The following is a 23270-nucleotide window of genomic DNA, read 5'->3' on the forward strand; positions in this document are numbered from 1 at the left end:
GTTTGGGCTCCACAGGAGGAATTATGCGGAGTTTGATGTAGTATATCATACAACAGAAAAAAATCACTGGAAAATATTTTTTAAAGAAAGTATGATTTATTTTGTACATAAGTCATTTACATAAAATATAAAGAAATTTGCTGAAAAAATCATTGTTAAAGTGATATCGTTGTTAAGAAAAAAGAAAAAAGAAAAATCATACGACTGCAGTGAGCTGATCAAGTAATCCCTCTCTGCATAGTGCACCGCTCATGACCACGAAGCAGTACCGTACAAAATTAACAGCATGGAACTAAAAGTCACAAATAATATTGTACCAAGGAATGAGAGGCAGGAAACAGGATGTCTTGTATAAAGTTGAGAGACTTTATTTAAAGTCTTTAAGTATTTAAATATAACGGACCCACAGCAGAGCAGCGCGTCTCAGTGAAAGAGCAGAGAAGAATGAATAAAAAGGCTTCTAGAATAGAAAGAATAGAAAGAGTAGGATAGAAATAGAAGAAAGAAGAGAAGGCAGAGAAGGACAGTAAGAAGAGAATATTACACATATGTCAGAGAGCAAAAAAAAATGTTCTCGTTTTTAACAGCCATTGTTTGTTTGTGATTGGATCATTTTTGGTTGTGGATCCTAATCATTTTTATAATAGCGTTCCTCTTATTTTGTTCGAAATCAAATGAAAATCTGTTGGTTTTGCAAGGCCTGGCAATTAAAGAATAAGCACTTTGTGCCAGAATTTTTTTTTTTTATCTGAGTAGTAAAGTAAACAAAATGGACCAATCGAGAGTACTGAGAGCCTAATAGTGGACCGACAAGCAAAGATCACATCTGAGGCGACTGAGAAAACAGACAAGCCTGAAAAAATGCTGGAGCAAGAGAGCAAGAGGGGCAGGTTCAGAGGTTCAAAGGTTCTGCAGGAAAAAGCTCTTTCATCTGTTCTACCCAGGGATGTGCATTTCTGTGCCCATTATTGGTTCCCTTTGAAGCAGGATAGTTACCAATTGGAAAATGAGAAAGAAACTCAGAGGATGCTGAAGTTGAAGCTCTCTACCTTGGTCTTTGGGGATAAGACAATTGTTGCTAAGGAGTGAAATGCAGTCCTTCCAGCTGAAGAGAGAAACTAAGTCCAATGTTCTTGACATAAAAAGTGCACACAGGTTCATGAGCAGAGGGAGATGGAGGTAGCAACAAGGTGGTGTATGTAGCACCAAAACTAGGGTCTTTCAAATTCCCACTTTCAAGACTATGCTGTACCTGGCTTTGTGGTGATTGATGACTTAGAACATTGATTTCTTTCTTTTACGTTGGCATTAGAGATGCAACGAAAAAGAGGCATTAGAGATCCATATTATTTTGAATGTTATATACCAAGAGGAGGGATAGATTTCTTACCTTAGATAAGACACAACAAAAACAGAGCTCTCAAATTACAGAGGTTTCTAGTACCTCATAAATTTATTAAATAGCGTAAAAGAATATCAACAGGAGAATTGTGTGGATACCTCATTACAGTAGGTGGAGGGTTGGATTAAAGGCAGAAAAACATTAACTTATGTTGAGCTCTATAATTTGATAATGAAGGAGCACCTCTTGAATAACAGTTTTACTGAGTTGCTCCACCCTTTAGAAGACACCAAGCGCAATCATCCCAAGCGCTTAGAAGGGAAATTTACATGATGGCCAGCACCAGGGTATCTGGCAAAACGCAAGGGGGGAGGGACAATCACAAACAGACTTGGTCAGGCTTCCAGCAAAAAAATTAAGTTTATTATCCGAGAAGACCCCAAATGTAGATCAGGTTAGGGAGAAGCACAGCAGTTCCGAGTCACCTTGAGTGTTTTTTTTCGGCTTCAGATTGGAAGAGGCTGGAAAAAAATGGATGGTTCCTAGCCTGTCATCCAATGGGGCACTAGAGGAGAAATTTCTTATAACACATGAATGCCCTCAATACTGTCCAGTCTGGGCTGAGGAAGGCATTTTCCAGAGTGGAAGAGTATGCCTAGTGATGTTTAGTTAGGAGGTAGAGGGGGAAGGTAAGCTAGTGGTTCCCAAGTGTTCTAAAAAATAATTTCAGGAAATCTGTTTATGTGGCCTCAACAATTGCACTGATTGATAATTGTACCAGACACAGTGTAATGATTAGTGTCTCCAGAGCAGTAACTAGAGGGCCAGATCGGCAGAGTAAGGATTTTTCATAGTGGAAATCATACCACCTTATAGCCACATGAGACTGGAGCGGGTAGTTTTCTGGAAGAGTGTAACTAAATGTCAATTGTTGCCTGTAGACTGCATCCTAGGCAGTGAGTTATGATAGTTGTGAGGTAATCAGAGAATGAGCAACAAGGGTGCACCATGATCGATCTCTTAGGAGCTGGCCCTTAGGGTAGGTTTCATACACTCAAGAGAAGAGCAGGAGATGGATATCATCCCAAGTGATGAGGCTGAGTATGGGCCTGCTAGGCAAATGCTCAGGTTCAATGTATGTAATCTAAGTTAAAATACCATTCTCATGGTTCAACCCTGCAATGAGATGTCAGAGTGCTGGGTGGAGAAGGGTGTCTGTGGTTCAATACCGCACACTCCCAACAGAAAACACCAGGACACCTGAGAGCCTTTAGCCAGTAGTTTGGGGACAAGAACATTTTCCCAGAGTGAGGGATGTCAAAAGTTGATTTCATTGTACTCTGATAAGACTTGCCTGAACCCCATTTAGTTTTTTTTAATTTATTTCCATTGGTCATATAGCTGGGCCACCTAGGGTGCTTCCTCTTGTAAATCTGAGGATCAGTGACCCTTCTGCTGTTCCTGTTATTAATTGCTTTTCAGCCCTGGCTTTTCTCTGTAATAGTGACGGACTGGGTCGTCACTTGCCCTCACGACTGGACTGTATCAAGGGAATGGATAGCCCCACCAATGGCCCCATTCCGGTGGCATTCTGTGGGACATTGCTTTGCCCCCCATGCCAGTCCAGCTCCAAAGAGGGTACGAGGATGCAGTGCCTGCTTCTTCTTTGCCAGGCATTGCCCTGGGAATCAAATTGTTGAGCTGGAATATTGCTGACCTCGCTGCTAAAATCTGGGACGCGTCCTGGCTTGACCATGTCTCTTGCTATGATATTGTGATTTTTGGCCGGAAGGTAACATTTTTGTGATGGCTTTATTTTTTAAGAGGCACAGACAGGCTATTTGTAGGAAGAACTTTATTGAGTTCACTGGAACAACCCCTAGACACATCCTCTCTCAGCAACTGCCAGCTCTCCTTTCCCCTGGCATGCTCCAGACCTTTCACATCCTGGTTGCCAAGGAAAGAATGCAGAGCATGTTGCTAAGCCACTGTTAGACTCAGCGGTCTCTAGTTGGCAGAGGTATACACTTCTGACAAGTAGGGGCTCACCTCCTCTAGTCAGGGCGAGGGGATCACACACTTAGATAACCCCTGCTCACCCCCTAGGTAGCTTGGCAAAGCAAATAAGCTTATCTCAGAGGCAGTGCGTTAAGCATTTATGACCACATACAGTAATAAAGTGAAGACACTACAAATGGACACGACACAGTAGTATTATAAAAATGCGGATGTTTATATAAGGCTTAGCACAAGACCAAATAACAACAAAAATATACCACAATCTTAATAAATACTCTTGGAAGGAAAAATAATAGTTCAAGCGTAGTTTCTTCTTAGCACAAAGTCCTTAGTAACAAAAGCATCTCTTCTTCTTTAGATCACAGTTCTTGACAACAATGTAACCCACACGGGAGTCACACGATGTCGAGGCAAAGTTAATCCAAAGGTTCGGCGTCGACCGCGAGGAGCGCTACGTCGAGCCCGGAGTCACACGGACCTCCCACAACACAGTACCTTGGAAAAGTGAAGCACTCGATGATCAGCGGCGTCGAGATGTCCGGCGTCGCTTCTTCGGCGTCGCTTCTTCGGCGTCGATCAGGCCTCGGAGTCAGGGCGATCTGCAGCGGCGTTGACAGGTGTCAGGCACGAGCAGCGCTCACGAGGTGAAGCATGATACGGCGTCGTCGTCGATGTCGATGATGATGTTGCAAGAGTGAGCAGCGCTCACGGCGTCGAGAGGGCTCGGGGTCGAGGCGTCGACAGCGGCTTCGCTACTAGCGTCGATCGGTCCCAGCGGCCAGCGTCGAAGATGCGGGACACGGGAGCTGCACTCACGATGTCGAGCTGGATTCGGCGGCATCCGTCGGCGTCGGGATTGCTGGATTTCTTCAGAGGTGCTGGACTTTCAGGTTCCAGCAACAAGCACTTTTAGCAAATGGTGAAGTCCTTTAGCCCTGTGACTTCAACAGGAGGCTGGCACTCTTCCAGCCCTTGGAGATTTCCTTGGCAAAGTTCGAGAGTACACACTCAGTTCCTCTCTCCTGGTTCCTTGGCAAAAATAAAGAAGGGACTGCAGGATTCCCCCCAGCAAACAGCACTCTGGCAGAAGGGGTAGGCAAGTCCTTGGATCAGCAGGCTTCTTGTCCTTGGTTCAGGGTACCTTGTCAGAATTGATCTAAAGTCTTGGTTCAGGGGTCCTTCTCTTATACCCCTTTTTGGCTTTGATCCCTTTGTCCATGCGGGGGAACTCCCCCTCATCCCGGGTTTGTTGTGGGTGTAGCCAGGCAGAGGCACCTGGCCTATTCACGGTGCAGGGCTGGATCCTCAGAGGCCCAGCAGGAGGTGGAGACAGTATTGTCACTGGCAGGAGCAGAGCTATCCATCGCTCGGCAGGAGGTGGAGCCTGCATTGTATCGGGCAGGGCCAGCTATCAGGAGCTACTCTTCCCCTACTCTCAATGCAGATGTACCACTCACCCCACACTGACTCATTCAGAACTCTGGAGCCACCCAGCCCCTGTCACCCACACACCAAACCAGCAGAAACCAGAAATAGTTAGACAAGAAAATAGCCACTTTCTAAAAGTGCTATTTTCAAACCCAGAGTCCAAAAACCATCCACCCAAACGGATGCGTTATCAAACCCCGAGTTCAGGGATACCAAACTCGACATTGCACCATGCTCCCCGAGCTAGCTAGGATCATACCATTAATAATCCCGGCAGCCCATTCTAACTAATGGAGAGCAGGCGACCTTATTATAGTGAAGTACGAACATGGCGGTAGTTCACTATTAGGACATGCCAACTTCGTCAGGCTTGTCTTACCTTATACTTACAATTCACCCTGCCCTCGGGCCTACCATAGGGGTGACTAATATGAAGTTAAGGGAAGGTTTAGGGGACTGGAAAGTAGGCGTACTTGCGCAGTCCGCGTGACAGTACAAGACTGCACGTAGGTCTAGCAATGGCAGACCTGTAGACATACTTTTACTAGGCCGCTCGTGTGGGTGGCACAACACGTGCTGCAAGCCCACTAGCAGCATTTGTATTTACAAGCCCCGGCACTCCTCGTGCACTAGACTAGGGACTAACAGTAAACCAAATAAGCCAAACATGGAATTCAATCAATACAGTAATTTAACATAGGAAGCACTTGCACTGCGGTACTAATCAGCAGGGGCACAGTGCCCAGAGCGATATACCAGCAAAAACATCGTAAACAGAGGAGGCAAACAGAAAAAAAATGGAGGAGAGACTCAGGCCAATGATGTCAGGTCTAACAGCCACCATATCAAGATACAACATTATTCAGTTCCTCTGCCTCATTGGGGATGGATAGGGCGGGGCTCACTGTATAGTTCAAAGTCTTCTTTGATTGTATTATTGTCCCAATATTCATGCACAGTATGCTCTTTCAAGCTTTTTTTGGTTAAGTGGTCAATGTATTTTAAATTTGTGCTAGTTAACTTTTATAATGATAATTTCTCTGCATGGCATAATCCCAATATTACTGCTCTTTTCGATTTCATTAGTGATCTGGAATCAAGTCACTTCTCCCAAGATGGTGGTGTTCATAATATTCTGGCCAGGGACTTTTATGCTAAATAGGGGTGGGCGGCCAGCTACGCTCCGTGCACGGAGTGTGCGTAGTGCCGCCCACTCCGCATTTTGCGGAGCTGGCGGAGCCAGGCGGCACTACGCACGCTCCGCAGACGGAGCGTAGCTGGCCGCCACCCGCCTCCCTCCCGCCCTCCCTAAATACTTTAAAATAAAGGAATGCTATAATTTAAAAAGCACTTACCTTGCCGCCGCTGTCCGCCGCGTTCCCCGGGGCTCGTTATCTTCCGTCTTCCGTCTTTATCAGTAATGCGCATGCGCGGGCGGCCGCGCATGCGCATTTTCACGAGAAAATGCGCATGCGCGGCCGCCCGCGCATGCGCATTACTGAAGAAGACGGAAGATAGCGAGCCCCGGGGACGCGGCGGGCAGCGGCGGCAAGGTAAGTGCTTTTTAAATTATTGCATTCCATTATTTTAAAGTATTTAGGGAGGGCGGGAGGGAGGCGGGTGGCGGGGCTGGCGGCCAGTGGTTTTGCGGAGTGGGGCTACGCGGAGTGCGGAGGTGGGCGTAGTTTCTCGCCCAACTTCGCGTAGCTCCGCGAAGCCCCACTCCGCGAACTCTGCCCAGGGTTAATGCTAAACTGGATTCAGGGTCGGGTGAAGGGTTTCACCTTGATACCGCTCTCCTGAACATAACTTCCCTGAACATTGTAACCCAGCCCTGTGACAACAGAGGCCAGCAGCTCCTACTTTTTCTCGCCAGGTTTGATCCGTGCAATGTATTTGACTGGGCTGCTCCTCACTGTTTATCTGCTTCCACCGTTGTAAGTGGTATTAGATCCTCTGTTACTGACTATATTTTTGTCAGCAGGTGTATACCTTACCGAGGGGGTGATCGCAATATTATTTCCAGCCTTTCCGCGGTCATATTACTCATGTTGTCACATTGTTCTGCCCTAAACTTGGAGTGCGTGATTTTGCCCTAGTGGGGTCCCATCTTCAGCCAAGCCATGATGGGTTAAGACTAGCCTGTGAGTATGCTGATATGTGTGGTATTATGTGTTGGCTTTGTGTAACACACCTGGGAAGTATTTATAACTGTTTGCATCTATCCTACTCTTCTGTCTGTAGTAACCATGATTTTAATCTCTTGGGGTCCCTCATCAAGGCCACTTTGATGAAGCCTGTTCCCCCCCTCTAAACATCCAGCTTCTCCCTGATTCAGAAAGAATATAAAGAAAGCTAGCACACGTGTAATGTAGGCTGTGAAAGCCTAACTCTAGGGCCCAATAGAGATCGCTGCATGTAGGAGGGCATATAAGCCAGCTATTCATAGCAGGAAGGCTGAACTCAAGGAGGAGGTTTGGGGCACATTGATTTTGGCATGTAGCACAGGCAATTCTGTTTTTTTTGGAGATAGTCAATCACATAATGTGATAACATTGGTGTTGATTAGTGGGTTGTGCATTGTAAGCAAATACACCATTCGAATAATTTCTCTGAACTTGACGCACCTTTGGTGGTGTGCTGTCTTTTGCCGACCAGCACCTTGTGATTACAGGCAATTGTAGACGATTGCAAATTGTACATGTCTAATGAATATAGATATGCAGGTCATTCTGGAGTGCAGCCCACGTGCAGGTCTGTATTTTGTGAACTGACCTAATAGTTTGCAAAATGCTACTACATTTGCAAACGTCTGTGTATTATGTGCAAAGACTTTTTGCAAATTAAATAATAATACACCAGGACAGTAATTTGCAAAAAAGATGACGGATGACCATTGTCTTCTTTCCTGATTTGCCGTTCTACCAGGTAATAAGTGCCTGTTGAAATCTGTATATGGCATAATAACACAAAATATAAGCTATTTCCATGGCTACTAAACAAGTGTGCTATTTAGCTACCCACCAGGTAAGTGATGACATTTCTATTCTATTTGCAAGGCCACCAGCCAAACAGTACATCATTTTTGCTATTTTGCCAGTGATGCAGCGCTACTCCGGAAATGATTTCTAAAACCATGTTACCTTTCCCTGAAATACAAAATCATACAGCTACTCGTCAGTGGGGCCCATAACATCGCGAGTTACTCACAAAACACTTTCATCCTACTTCATGGATCGGTGAAATTCAAAGGAGAGCTGCTGTATCATAGTGGGGTGTCTAAACTAAAACTGAATATTTATGCTATTTACACCTGCGGTTTAAATGCGTTTACCATGGCTTTTATTAATTAAAATGTATTTAGACACACCACCGTTGTGGTCAACGGATCTGCTAGTAAAAAATTAGGCGAGGAAAATACAAGACTAGCTTAATTCTCCATTGATCTAATTTTTTTTAAAAGCTAAATTTAGCATGTCTGAAAATTAATTCACTTTATTTATTTCTTTATTCAAAATGACATTAAAGGAATAAGAGTTTTATCTCAAACAGTTATATTCGTTTATTTTAGAAAAATCAGAAATAGGCATTATTATTTAGATTTCAGAGATACAAGTATTAGCAAAAGACAGATAGTTCCCAAAAATTCATTTTCTCCCAACTTCCCTAACGAATAACCTCATCTAAAGATCAGTTCTCATTCAAAAGGAAATAGAAAATGATTCTTAGTCTTACATCTCAGGTAAATCAGCATTCCAACAGCATCTCTGGAGGAAATTGAAGAAGAGTTTTTTTAAGTAAAATCAGCACTTTTTATACCTTTTTCACTAACTTTATCTATCTACAAAAGTAACTATCAGCATAAAATCGAGTTCTGATTGGACAATTTAGGGGTGTATGAGGATCACCTCATCATTCTAACATTCACTTTCTGTAGTGTCAGACGGATTTTAAAGGGTCCTTTGTTTAAGAAAGTCTTTGGCCTAGTCACATCCTCAACTAGCAGCTCTACTGTTCTTTCCCATGTTCAGTAATTCAAATGTCCATTCTTTTGGCAGTCATGAGGACTTCCAGGGCATGTTGACCTTGAACTGTTTTCGTTCAGGCAGAGGCAGCTCGCATTCATTCTCGTCTTTCAGCCGCGCATGCGCTTTATCTCTCGCTGTTACAATGCTCGAGAGACTCCATTTTCTCAGTAGGCCTCCCGAGCCAGAATGGGAACTATCATAGAAACAAACATAAAATAATGTTCAATAGGGAACTCTAGCCCTTCTGTTTACCTCCCCCTATACTAAGGTTTCCCTGTTAGTTATTACCTAGCAAACAAGCAACATTTATGCAATTTATACTCACTTATCCCTCGGTTTCTGCCACAAATACATATACAAAAAGAACATTTATGCTGCTTGTCATTAATTTAAAGCTGCTTATTAGTTCAGGAGTTGACAGAATCACATAATGAGTTAATTATGATTGCAACATATTTATTTATTTGTTTTATTTATGGGTTTATACCACGCTTGAATCAACTCCCGAAGGAGTATCTCCGCGCCACGCGCCCATGTCAGATGGAACAGGACAAAAGGACAATCAAAAGGGGGGCTGCTAACACTGGAACAGGAAAGTTTTCAGCTTTTTTCTGAAAGTTAAATGGTCGGAGCACTGCCTAAGCGCGAAGGTGAATTTGTTCCAGAGTGCTGGACCAACAGAAGACACGGCTTTACCGCCTTGTCTGGACTTCTTGACAGTAGGTACTTAAAGCAGAAGCTGATTGGAGGATCTAAGGTTGCGGGCAGGGTTATTAGGAATGAATTTTTCTGCAAGATAGGAAGGTCCTAAGTCATAAGCAAAAATTTTTTCCCACGTGTACTTGTGTAGGTGCAATTTTTATTCTAGGTTGGTTAATTTCACACATCACTCAATTAGTTCAAGTTAAGGTTATGGAAGTGTGATTTCATGAGGGGTATACAAAATTTTGTTTCTCCACCTCGCTCCATCACCAGCAGCCTAGTAAGTGCTTTAGCTACAACCAACTGTTAATGTATAAACCCACAAATTTAGTTTTAAAATTAAAATATGGGTGAGCCAGCAGAAATGAAATGATGAGTTTTTGTTGTATCTCCCGACTATGCATCTCCATTACCCTTAACTTATCATCAATGTGTTAGGGATGAAATCTTTAACTCAACATGATTCCTCTCATGGTAAATAGCGTAACAACCAAAACTGAGCTGAAGCTTTCAGAGGGAGCACACCCACAAGGAAAATACTAGAGGTGTCTAATAGTTAATAATCAAAATAGCCCAATCATCTGCCCTTCTTAATGTGCTTGACAGTGTGTCTCTGAACTCCTAAGTTTTATTGTTTGTGGATTTTGAATTCACTGCCCAACTTCCTTCTCAGGTACTACTGTAATTTCATCTGTAATTCCTGAAACCCTTTTCCAATATCTCAAAGACCCATGAACAGGATCACTTGCTAACACACCCCCTAATCAGTCCGTTTTTACTTGCATGGCAGCCCTTTCTCACGCTGTCTTATGGCCCTTTTTCACTTCCCAGCTGTCACTGCCATCCAGCTTAAAGCAGAATAGTGCCAGCGTTACACACAGTGTGTGGGTCGCTGGGTCAATATCAGCCTTTTCCTGGGCATTCCATCGGTGCATGGGAAAGGCCCAAAGTAGGATGCATGTTGATCATTAATAGGGATTTCTGTAGCAGGGCCTGCTGAAAGTGTTTGCCTCATGCCTAAACTGATAGTAACCAGTTCCTTCATTTTCCATGCCAATACCAGTTCCTTATACTTGGACCCCTTCTTTGGCCCAGATATCCTATGTAGTTATTTAAATACATAAACAAATCCCACTTTCCAAATCTTCTTTGTTGTAAACATCATGAGTGCCTGGAGCTGTTTGCTGATGTCTATGTGATGGGTATGTTATGGTTCACTATCTATCTATCTATCTATCTATCTATCTATCTATCTATCTATCTATCTATCTATCTATCTATCTATCTATCTATCTATCTATCTATCTATCTATCTATCTATCTATCTATCTAATGACAGAATGTATCAATATGATGCCAGTGCATCGTTACATTATGAACACAACTGTGTCAGTCTTAGTGTAATGATCGCATTGACATATTGATAATTGTCATTGTGTTTAAACTGTTACAACTGCTTTTTGAGGTCACAGTCAGCAAAATTGATGGACCATGTTTGTGTCAATCTATGCACTCACCAATTATTCCATTAATCTATCTAGAAACTCACTCTCCCAGCATTATCCATGCAGCCAGTCACTCACTTTCGGTCCATGCTCCCTCTCATTACCCCGTTCACCCACTAACTGACCCCCACCATCAAACAGACAAAGTCACCAATCAATGAAGAATGGTTTACACCTTTAAAATACCCGGAACTATTAGCTTTGCGAGGGCCTGTTATTGCAGACAACAGGACTGTCATGCATGCTGCAGCATAACAAGGGTTTCAAATAAAGGGACATTTACCTGGTTCTTGTGGCAAAGCTAGAAATAATTAATAGCCGCTAAGAGCTCCACCAGCAGAGGAACACTGCATTCTCCCAAAAAAGCAAAACAGGAACTCTTGCCCTCCTTTGATATGTGGTAAAATATGAGGATTTGGCATTTTTTAAATTAGGCTGTTAAGGTAAATATTCATGGCTGTGAATTTAATCTACTCTAATATTCTTAAAGCCTGGGTTTTCTTGCCTGATGCTCCCGGCTCGCGTACTCTTCCCTACTAGCTGCTGTTGTGTATTTTCATAAAGATAGTTCATTGAGGTGATTTCTATAAATGTATTTTTGCACGACGCACTGCAATTTTTGTGCTATGCAAATAGAATGAGCAGTAGATCTTTTCACAACATTCATAATTTTTAATTTCTCTGTTTTTAACCGTGACTATAATTTCTGTTCCAGATAAATACAGTTGATAAGAAACTGACCTTCTCAAACGTCCTCTTCGTTCCTCCGGACAATACAAATGGCCTTGTAACCAGCAGCCCCCTGCAGATCAGCTTCTCGTGCACCTTTAACATGACAATGCAGACGAGCCTGGAGACGGTCCTGCATCCCATATTCGGGTAGGTGGCTGTGGAATTGCTTTATGCTGAAGGAAACCATTCCACTTAAATACCCTTACTTACTTTTTCTTTATGTGTTTATCCTGTGCTCCTCTTTATCCTGAATTGTTATTACTCTCTTAATTATGCCGTATCAGACATTTTCTATAGCTATGCTTGCCACCATAAAGTCACCACAAATCACCGAGCAGGAATGGAGAAAAGGGAAGAAAGATGGAACATGAGAAAGCAAAGAAAGGAAAGGGGAGGCGAGGCATGATTTTACAGAAAATGGTAACAGCGAGGAGGGCTTGTGGTGGATTTGGTGACTGTTCAGAAGGTAAGGAAGAAGCAGGATAGCCAAAAGGAAAGTAAGAGCAGAAGATTTGGACCTCAGAATGCAAGAAATCGACTTGACAGAAAGTTAGAAAGCATGGTACATGTATGAAATTGGAGTATTGATTGAGAGGGTGAGAACCCACCTTAAATAATAATCACAATCCTTGTCAGGGTGAACCGCTAAAGTTACTAAATAAACCTGTGCTTCACCCTTGGGTACCATGGCTCAAAGCAGTCAGATTTACTTGGAGGCAATGTGTATAGTATTTATGTAACACTCAAAAAGTAATAAAGTGAAAACACAGCTCAAGGAACATCCCAAACCAATTTTGAAAAATACAGAATATTGTAAAGAAATACATGACACAGTGGATCAGATGCTGCTTGCCGTCGATCTGAGTGAAACCATTGAGGAAGGTTGTCAGAGTTCTTAGATGCTGCTCAGTGTCACCGGTGAATCTGTAGATCAGGTGTTATTCAGCGTCAATACTTGGCGAAACCATCATTCGGTTGCTGTTAAATGCTAATGCTCGGTGTTGAATCTGGTGAAGCTTGCAGTTATGCAGAGAGTAATTCACTCTAGTCACAACCAAAGGTCCAGGATCGTGGGGATCGTACTTTGGGGTCTGGACTCATTCTCAGAGATGCCAACACAGGGGACCAGGTCATGTCCGGTTCACACTGGACTGGTCCACTGGAAATCAGGAAAAGACCTCTGGAAGCTTGATGCATCCATGTAGCTCAAACAGGAAGCCAACAAATTGACCCTTGAAGTCACTTCTGGGATCCTGGGGTCCATACAAGCAGGTTCAGACTTCCTTCAGGTTCATCAGGCAGCATGGCAGTCCTTTTGATTCTTCTCAGGTCCAAGAGTGTTCTGAAGAGAGGTTTATGGAGTCCACTTGTATGCCCAGTGCCAGCCTGTGGGTGTAGGGCAAGCCATTGTATGCCCCCTAAGCCAGTTCTGGTCAGTTTCTTCCATCCCACTGGGTTTCGTGCCACCCAACTAGAGAGACGAAAGGGAGATAAGCCTAGGTGTGTGCTTTATTTACCAGTGACAAGGTAGGCATCCTTTGAAGCACATGAAGGATCTGGGCATCTCTACCCAGACCCACCCCAAACCTGGTACCCTTTTGCCACTGTCAGGAAAGAATACATATCTCACTGCAGGGGTCAGGTGACAGTTGAATAAAAGCCAGAAAGTATTTAGGTTTTAAGTAGGAAAATGACAACTTTCTAAGATTGAAATTTCAAAAACAGTAATATAAAATTAGACTTAACCATTACGTTGGATTTCAAATTACCACTAAAATGAGTCACTGAAACATTTTTCTAGCTACTCCCAAACTGGATTGATAAATTATTAAGTGTACTAGTTTAAACCAATGGTAACTTATGGGAGAGCCAGTCATGCCACAGGGAAAAAAAACAGTTTTTCACAGCCAGTGCATCTAAACCATTAAATACCAAGGGCAGCTCTTCCGTTGGAGGTAGAGAGTTACACGACTTACATGCCTCCCAAATCCCCAGAAATAAAAAATAAAATGGTAATTTATTACCATTTAATTCTTTATCTTCCCATTCTGAACTGAGCGTCACAACGGGGCGTGGCCTGCTGAGTGAGCGGGGTGGGCAGAGGGCTACCTTTGCACTTGTTTAAAGGGCACATGTGTCTTTGGTTGGCTGTCTTGAGAAGGGCAGCCAAACATGCGCACTTTAAACCTCTCAACCCAGCTGTGTTAAGAGAGCTAGGTTGAAAACAAGTGCAGGCATCCAATGGCAACTGGAGTGCCGAGAGAGGCAACTCCCACCAATCAGGGCACTGCTCACATAATGGTTAACAGCACGTGAGCAGGCCTGGATTGGTCAAGTACGTTTCCGAGGACCGCACTGCAGTCCCAGCAGGCAAAGTCAGAGGTGGGAGGATGTAGCCGTCAGGATCCTGTAAGTGCTTTTCATTTTTCTTTTATTTTGTTTGCCGCCCCCCCCTACATTCAGTAGATGCCATCCGCTACTGTTAAATACACATGCCCTTCTTTTTAAATGCCATGCAAACTCCCTCTGAGCATTTAAGGCCTACCTGAGGAGTGATTTATAGCTCTTAAAAAGGAAGGATTAGTTCATACAGAAGGTTTGTTTTGTCGTGTTGGAATGGCAGTTTAAATGCAGTGACAGGCCTGGGGATGTGTTCCTGTGCTGCTGTGGTGGGTGACACAATGAGTGCTGAAGCCCACAAGTAGCATTAAATTACAGTCCCTGTGTATATGTTGCACAATATACCAGAGATGTAAAAGTAATTTAAATGTGCCAATCAGGGGGATATCAACTTTAGGAAGTTTGAAAAGGAAGGGCACAAGCATTTTACCACTGGTTAGCAGAGATAAAGTAAACAGAGTTCTACAGCCAACAAAAATAGGGTTCCGTAAAAAGGCAAACAAGATTTGGGATGACCTTGCAGGGGGGGCTTATTTTCAACAGTACATAACTGGAAAGATACCTCGCTAAGCTAATGAACTCGAATGCAAAGGAAATGACTGTGGGGATGGGGAAGTCAGTGTTTTCAGTCAGACCTTTGGGACAGGATTTCCCTAATAGGTAGATTTACATCTGCACGCTGAGATGAAGGCAGAAAGAAGGAAGAATTGGGTATAACTATTTCTCCAGGTGCTGCCACTTTTATGAGAACCAACGGATATTTGTTTGATAAGTATCTGTCATATGGGAGTAAAAGTTTGTTTTTTACTATGCACCTCATCTAGTTTGGAAAAATTTCACCCAAATCAGCTGGTGGTCGCCCTAGGAAAGCACTACTAGATTAAAATCTGTGAGAGACATTTGACAATGGACAGAAGAATGTAATAAAGTTGATGATAATTTTAATGTAGCTCACAATGATTTTCTTAGGAACATTAAGATTTCATGTCATAAGTAACATTGGGGGCCATATGTATAATGAAGTGGCGGAGAAAAGCGTTAGCCTGCCTGGCATAACCCCTCTCTCCACCACTTCTGAAACGCAAGGCTGCACCATATTTACAAGAATGCGGTGCAGCCTTGCATTTCCCCCTGAGATTGCGCTAAGTTTACCAACTCAGCACCAAAGCAGGCACCCTTGCACCATAGTGCAAGGGTATCTGCGCGCAGGGTAGGATTGTCTATGTGTAGGAAGGTGCCCGTTCCTTCACATAAACAATCCTAAAATGACATTCTGTCACAAATGAAATCGACAAAATTGCATTTTTTTAAAGGTTTGTTTATGTACAGGAACGGACACATTCCTGTACATAAACAAATCATGGCATTTTGCTTTTTCCATGTGTGCTACACAAGGCAGCGCATATGTAAATAGCAAAAAAGAGGAGAAATAATGCATTTCTCCTTGTTTCGCCAACTGAAGACCAGGGTTTACCTGGTCCTAATTTTGGCGCTGCCTCATATGTACGCCATCCTTGTACATAGAGGGCAGCGTCAAAATGAATGGTTGTTGCGGTGGAACACCTACTGCCCACTCCTTTCACGCTAACTATAGAGTAAAAGGGGGTCTTATGTACAAGTCAGCGTAAAGCCATGTTAAGTGGCTTAACGCTGCCTTGTACAATCGATCACAAACCACAGAGACCCGTTGCTCCTTGCCAGCAGGCTATTCACAAAGATTAACTCTTCTGCTTGCTGCAGTCTGACCGAACGCCCGAGTATTCACGGGCTGCTCCATTAGCTGTGGCCCTCATGGCCTTGAACCCAGTTGTGGTATCTGCTTCCGGGAATGAATCCAATGAATAGAACACCTCTGTTACATATGCTTCAGGAGCCTCAAACACAAAGATGGATTACGAATAGCCCTAGTCCTGAAGAGGCCAGAATTGATTGGCTGAAACGCGTCAACTGTAAAGAGACAGCAGATATATAAAAAACTTGATTAATTTAATTAGTTTGTTGAGGGACTTAAAGGATATAGGGTTTGAATAATTTTTACCTATTTTGTTTTCCTCAGTTGAGTCTGATTGATCTCGATAGGAATGTCTTGTTTATTGTTTCAGTGAGACATCCTAGCTTTGAAACGAAGGGTATATATGTAAAAAATAGATGTATATACAAATGTGGTTGAAATTTAAAACGAGAAATATATACATTAAAAATCTCTTCATTTGATAAAATAAAAAATCATTCAGTAAAATTCCAAGGCGTGGTGCCGTTCATGACGAGATATGAGATTGTAAAGAAAAAAGAGATAAAGTGTGGTCATAGTAATATAAATACTAAGTAGGGAATACTTTTTCTTTATTCCCTATTATTTCAATTCAGAATATATACCGTAGAACCGAGGTACCAATTTCTTATGAATTTAGCCTTGTACATAAGCAGCCCCTATCGCCACAACACCATTGGTAAAAGTGACATTTTGGTGGTGATAGGGGCTTGTACATATGCCCTTGGGTTTTTAGTTTGTGTTTTACAAGCGCATACATTAGAAACAATATGGAAGCAGCGGCGAGTAGTCGAGCTGCCTGGAACGGATGCTGTTCCTGGGGCGCTGCTGCTATATTTTTAAACTACTGCACAATGCACTTTAATTATCACTCTTGTGGTGGGGGAGAAAGCAGCAGTCTAGAGTACTTTTTGTCCTGGATCAGCTTTGGGAGTGCCTCCTTTCCACTAGCTCCCCTTCAGTCGTTTGTTTACGTGGGGTGGCACTAAGGCCTACACAGTGTCACAAAGGTACACAAACCATGACAAACAGACACAGCAACTTGGGGATTTGGCGCGGTGGTCGAGATCTGGAGTGCAGTTTATTGGTGTTATTCACAAAGAGAAACTTACACTTTAGTGTAGGTTTGAAGGTATTTTTCGAGTAGTATTGTTACGATGGTGGAGTCTACATACAAAAAAGATAGGACAGTTCTATCTTTTTATGTCAGAAGAGTACACCGTCGTAAAGATCCTACTCGTAAAATACTTTGTGAACAGCAAAAAATCATAAATGTATTAAAAAAAAGTGTACGTTTACCTCTCTGTAAATCAGGTCCAAAAGTGTTATTTTAATGTGAGACTCATTGTGCCCTTTGTGATTTAAAGTATAATGAGGAGTTCCAGTTCTAAAAGCAAACTCGCACCTCGAGTTTCCAATGGTAGGCATCTTTTCTACACTGAACAATAAAAACTGCTGTACACAATCATTCTCAAACAGGCGACTTATGACAATGCTCTCTTTATAGGGTCCCTGGCTATCTGCTTAAACAGCTTCGGGTAGTACAGAACACGGCTGCCAGACTGTTATTGGGCCTCTCTGCCAGGACCAGTGTGACCTTTCAACTCCGTTCTCTCCATTGGCTTCCTGTTGCAGATAGAGTTAGATTTAAATCCTTAGTTCTGGCCCATCGTGCCCTTCATGGCCTTGGCCCCTCTATCTCCAGAAGCGTTTCTCCTTTTACCTCCCAGCTCGTCTCCTTCGCTCTGCTACTCAATGCTTTGCCCGGGTGCCTCGCTTCAGTCTTCAGAGGATAGGAGGCAGCACCCTCGCCGTGAAGGCCAGCCTTGTATGGAATGCCCTCCCCCCCTTGCTACAGTCGATCCACAACCCTGCCATTTTCAAAAAGAAACTCAAGACACATCTCTTTGTTAATTTCTTCTTGTCCCCCTTGAGCGCCGCGCCTGGACACTCATGAGCAGCTGTGCACGTTACAAGTGGAAATAACATAACATAACATAACATGAACACATTTTGATTTCCCTATTAGTTCTCTGCGTTTGTCTTCCACTGTGGTAATTAAGAACTAAGGCCACTTACAGCCTAATTCATGAAGCTGAATTCGGCTTGCAAAGGGTCAGATTCTGAGAATCTGGCCCTTTGCGAGTGAGATTTTTGCATTTGGGATTCATCATCCCAAATGCAAAAATCGGTAATTGCGTTTTCGCAAATTTGCGATGGATTACATTTAAGGAATCTCTATTTGAGATTCCTTAAATGCAATTCATCATCCATTTAAAAATTGCGAAATCGCAATTTCGGGCCGCTATTTACCGCGAGGTGAAACCTCGTGGTAAATAGCGATAACTCAAAAAAATGCTTTTAAAAGCATTTTTTTGAGTTGCATGTTGCACACACACATGTCCTTTGGACATGTGTGTGCGCAACCCCTGTTCATATTAGCATTTAAGGGGTGCTACAGGGTGTCCTTTGGACACCCCTGGCACCCTTTCAATCGCTATCTTATTTGCGATTAGCTAATTGCTAATCGCAAATAAGGAATACTCCCCATTCATTCCTATGGGCCTATGGGCTTTTTGGCCCGTTTTGCGAGTCCTTAATAGCGATTCGCTATGAATCACTATTAGGGGCTCGCAAAATGGGAGTATGATGAATCAGGCTGTTAGTTACATCCTGCATTGCTCCTTTGCCGCAGCAGTATCAGAAGATTGATTGATTTTGAATTTATAAAGTACACAATTACAATAAGGGTGTCCTGTTGCTAATAGGAGAGAGGTAGACTACTCTTATCAGGTTAATTTGAGTTTTTAGCAACTTGCAAAAAATCTATAGATTAGGTTCTGTATGAATGACTAATAGGCGATTGTTCAATGGTTGAGCAGTGAACACAGAGCAGTCTCAGCCACCTGTGTGCCTCTTGCTAACCTTAGGATTGTTTACCAGACATAGAGTACTCCATTGGCTGTATGCTAATCCTCCACGCTCTAGTAATTGGCCCTAATGGCAAATAGCCATCCTTCTCGATTGTTCCTTTTGGCCTAACACGTGCTGCTTATCATGGCATAAATGCTTGTCATGTTAAGGTGGGTAGATCGTAATTTTTCTCTAGTGTTGAAGATTTTGTTGCTTTTAAGTTATCTTCCTTCAAGGCCATCTAGAAGTAGATTTTGGACACTTTTTACAAGGATTCACATGGGGTTGACTTCTCTAGCTGATAGTGAGCTGGCAGCCTCTCCGCCTGAACCACCGTTTGTACAATTATGCAGACTATCTCCAGTACACACGTTGAGCTGACTTAGCAACCAAGCAAACTCAAAGAGCAGGTGCATATACTGCAGTCTTTAGCAGGATCAATAGCAGCAATCAATAGGAAGTTTCAGTTATTTGACAATTATTTGGAGAGTGTTGAATCAGTTATCCACAGTTATAAAACCATTCACAGTTATAAAACCTTCCACTATATGGAGACCTCCCATAGTAGAAAATGTTTCAGCACTTACACCTACTTTGAAACCTGTGCTAGATGAACATAAGGGTCATCACTGAACTTAATCTTTGCAAGAAAGGGTCATTCGCCATCTCTGAAACATCTAAAATATAAGTCATTTTCATCTCATTGGTTCACTATACCATTCACTTTATAGCCACAGAGTCTTTCTCTTGTGGTTATTGGTTCTAATATAGAGATCCCTGATTTTGAAGGAGGGATCTCTATATCCGTGGATGGTCATTGCATGATTGATGTGATGACTTTTGATCCATTTGATCATTATTGTTTGGAAATGCTTAATCACATGTGTTGTGATATCATGCATCTCAACACATGTACGCATCTCTTAGGGAAATAAAGGTACGGTCACCTTATGTTTACCTAAATATAGCTACCAGGGTATCCGTGATATTCTATATGGCCGGGATGCCCGCCACCCCCTCCCAAAACTAATTCCCAATGGGAGAACCAGACACAGGTTTGAACTTTTGGAAGGCGGGGGGGAGTTACCCCCCCGGCCGTATTTATTAAAATATGAAACAAAATTTAAAACACTAAATAAAAGTTTCATGAATTATGTACAATTTTACATTTATTACATTTTGATGAAGACATGTTCTTTGGCTAACCTTAACAGATCTCTGATACAAAGGTTTCCTAGCCGAATCTAGCATCCGGAAAATGCATACATTCTAAATTAAAATTGTACATCCTAGCATTAAGGGCCAACAGCAATGTCTTAACCGGTGTCAGATCCCTACTACCAAAATCCCGCCCTCACGGTGTGAGTGGCGCATGCGCAGAGGACTTTACCCTCATTGCCAACTGTAACTTCCCTTGTCGTGGGGGCCCCCTTTTCACTCGACGCCATCTTAAAGGTCGTCCGAGTTCCCGTGTGAGGTATCTGTAGGAAGGACAGCGTGGACTCCCCCCCATCCCCACACTCTCTATCCGCCGTCGCGGATATCCGGCCCCCGGGAAATTCATAGGAGGGGCATCTAGCCGCCTCCCCCCTGGGAGGGGCCTATGGCCGTCTCCCCCTAGGCGACCAATCCTTAGTGGGTGCCACCTCCCCGTGGAAGGGGCCAAAGGCTGCCTCCCCCCGGGCGCTCCCATCCATTCTGGGTGGCGCCCCCTCTAGGGACCTTGAAATTACTGCTCACCGATCATGACCTTACCGCCACAGGCCGGATAGTTGACCGACTATCCGGCCCCCCCACTCCTCCTAAAGGTCATGCTTCCTCAAACCCCTTAGCCATGCTATGAAGTCTCCTATGAGTAAATCATTCCCCTCCCTGGACAGGTGATCCCCATCATTCAGATACATGTGATCACCCCGAATACACCCGTGAGGAATGCTATGCAACTGCGCAGAGCGAAACAATTTACCAATTTTATTGTTAACCCTTTTCACTGAGTGGTTCAACGCTGACACTGAAAACCCCCCCCGCCAAATCTTCCTGGGGATCATGTGGGACCAGGCAATCGTGCACCACAGGACTTTTTTAGCCAACCAGCTAACAGCCGACAGGATGTGTTCTAATAACACTCGTCTTCCCAGTTTCACCAAGTCATTGCCCCCAACGTGTACTATGACTACAGATGGTGGTGACCTTTGCCGCCCTAAAAGACCCTCAAAAAACGATTGGAATTGGTCAAAACAGAGCCCCCCCTTCCCATGGAAGGTCACTCTGTACCCGTATTCCCCAGATGCGTGAGTCGCGTCACCTGCCTTGAATACGTCCCCGGCGCGCCTCACATATGAGTGGCCCACGACCCATACCACTCTCTCTCCAGTCGGTGATCCTTGACCGCTGGTCTCCTGATGCTGGGTCGACTTCCAATTCCGCCCCGCGTGACAGGCTCGCGAAACTGTAATTCAAACAAAAGACAAGAAACGTGAGTGCATGTCAATTGATCTTTACAACATGTGCAATCGCACATACCTTTTGAAGCAATTTGAGGACCAACGGCCTAGCTGTTTTACTTCCTCCGCTCTCTGACCCCGGGCTGTAGCCTCAGTAGCAGCCCCTATTCTAAATGAGTGGGTCTCAAAATCGCACGGGTCCATGCCCGCGGCAGCGATTGACAGTGCTAGCACCCTCATGTAGCCGTCCTCAGTGCCAAGTATTCCTCTACACACTTTATCGGACAAGTGGGGGACCCTCGTGCGCGCTGCACGATAACACTATCTCCCATAGCTCCCTGGTCAGTCTTGGACCTGGCTATCGAGATTACCATCGAATCACCTCTTATTTGGACGTGATCCCTGCCCAAGCCTCCCTCCATATCCTTCTTGTCCCTTGCGACGGGTTCGCTCACCCGCATAGCCCCATGGAATGCCAAGGCGAAAGCTGCCCGGAACAGAACTGCTTCGAAAAGGGAGGAGCACGTCTCATCCAACTTTGCTAAAAGTAGAGACAATCTGTCTAAACCAATCGGGCGCCTCGTATCCTGCTTGCGACCCTCGAGGCGTTGCCAGCCGCGGAGTGCCTTCCTAACCAAAAAGGAACCCGTCGTGTCTCTTATGCCATGCCATGCACCTGTGCCATGAATGAAATGGCCGCCCTATGTCTATTGGCCGTTGCCGCTGATCGGCCTTCTCTGTGCAGCACTACCAGAAACCCCAGGAAGGATTCCTCCTGACCCCAGCTCTGTTGGACCCAAAAATGTGCAGTAGGAACGAAACGCTCCTTCGTATGCCTTCCTTGTCCTGGGAGCTAAGCTGGCTGCCACGAGGTCTTGTAATCCGGGGCACCGATTAGCCATAGTACTTCGGGGAACGGTGCCGCCACTAGGTCCGCTGTGGGTAGATAGCCCCTGAAAGCCTGCATGTGTGAACGAGAGAGTGCATCAGCTGCATAATTCAGTATGCCTGGCACATGTTTTGCCCTGAACTGTACATTCAATCTCATGCAACGTAATACAATTTCTTTCAACAATCTCAAGATCCACTTGCAGCGGGCTTCCTGCTGGTTATTGCACTCAACCACAGTCATATTATCAGACCAAAACACCACCGAGCGGTCCCTGAAGTCGTCTGGCCATGCCATCAGAGCAACCCAAATGGGGAATAGCTCCAAGAACCCAATGTTACCTGTCAGACCGCTGGAGTGCCACCACGTCGGCCATACTTGCGCCGACCATTGGTTACCAAAGATGGCGCCAAATCCCACGCTCCCAGCTGAGTCAGTCCATAAACCTAGTTCATCCGAAGATGCTGGTGGCTTGTTCCACACAGCTCGACCGTTGAAGTCCGCCAGAAATGCCAACCAAATGCGCATATCCTGGCGAACCTCTACCGACAGTCTCGTACGGTGGTGACCCTCCTTGAGACCAACCATAGCTTGTGCAATAGAGCGTGAGAAGGGGCGGGCCATTGGTATCACCCTTAAGGCAAAGTTAAGCTGACCCACTGCTTGCTGTAACTGGTGCAGGGTCACTTTCTCCTTGCCCAGGCATTGTGTCAAGGAAGCCCTAAACTTGGCCACCTTTTCCATCGGTAAACGGAAACATCCTTCCACAGAATCGAGCTCAATTCCCAGAAACTCCAGTGAAGTAGATGGTCCAACCGTCTTACCTGGTGCCAATGGGACTCCGAACTCCCGCATGAGGATGCAGAAGTCCTGCAGCGCCTGCGCACATTTCGTATCGCCGGCTGCTCCCAAGAACAGGAAGTCATCCAGATAGTGCATAACATGCATATGCCCTGTGGCCTCGGTGAATGCCCACTCTAAAAAACAGCTGAACATTTCAAAATAGGCACAAGAAATGGAGGAACCCATAGGCATGCATTTATCCATGTAATAACTCCCCTGAAACGCAAAACCTAGCAAGCGCTGATCTCGCGGGT

General features: G+C 44.2%; 1 protein-coding gene across 1 annotated transcript in view; it reads left to right on the plus strand.

Annotated features, from left to right (window-relative positions):
• Window positions 1-23270, plus strand: part of LOC147733112 (uromodulin-like) — a 584922-nt gene that overhangs the window by 113434 nt on the left and 448218 nt on the right. Inside the window, exons 5-6 of the mRNA XM_086955813.1 lie at window positions 11740-11903; window positions 12788-12790. Of these exons, the coding sequence (XP_086811939.1) occupies window positions 11740-11903; window positions 12788-12790 (167 nt within the window). The remainder of the gene's footprint in view (window positions 1-11739; window positions 11904-12787; window positions 12791-23270) is intronic.

The sequence above is a fragment of the Lissotriton vulgaris genome, chromosome 2_1 (assembly GCF_964263255.1).
Source record: "Lissotriton vulgaris chromosome 2_1, aLisVul1.2, whole genome shotgun sequence".
NCBI classification, from domain to species: Eukaryota; Metazoa; Chordata; class Amphibia; order Caudata; family Salamandridae; genus Lissotriton; species Lissotriton vulgaris.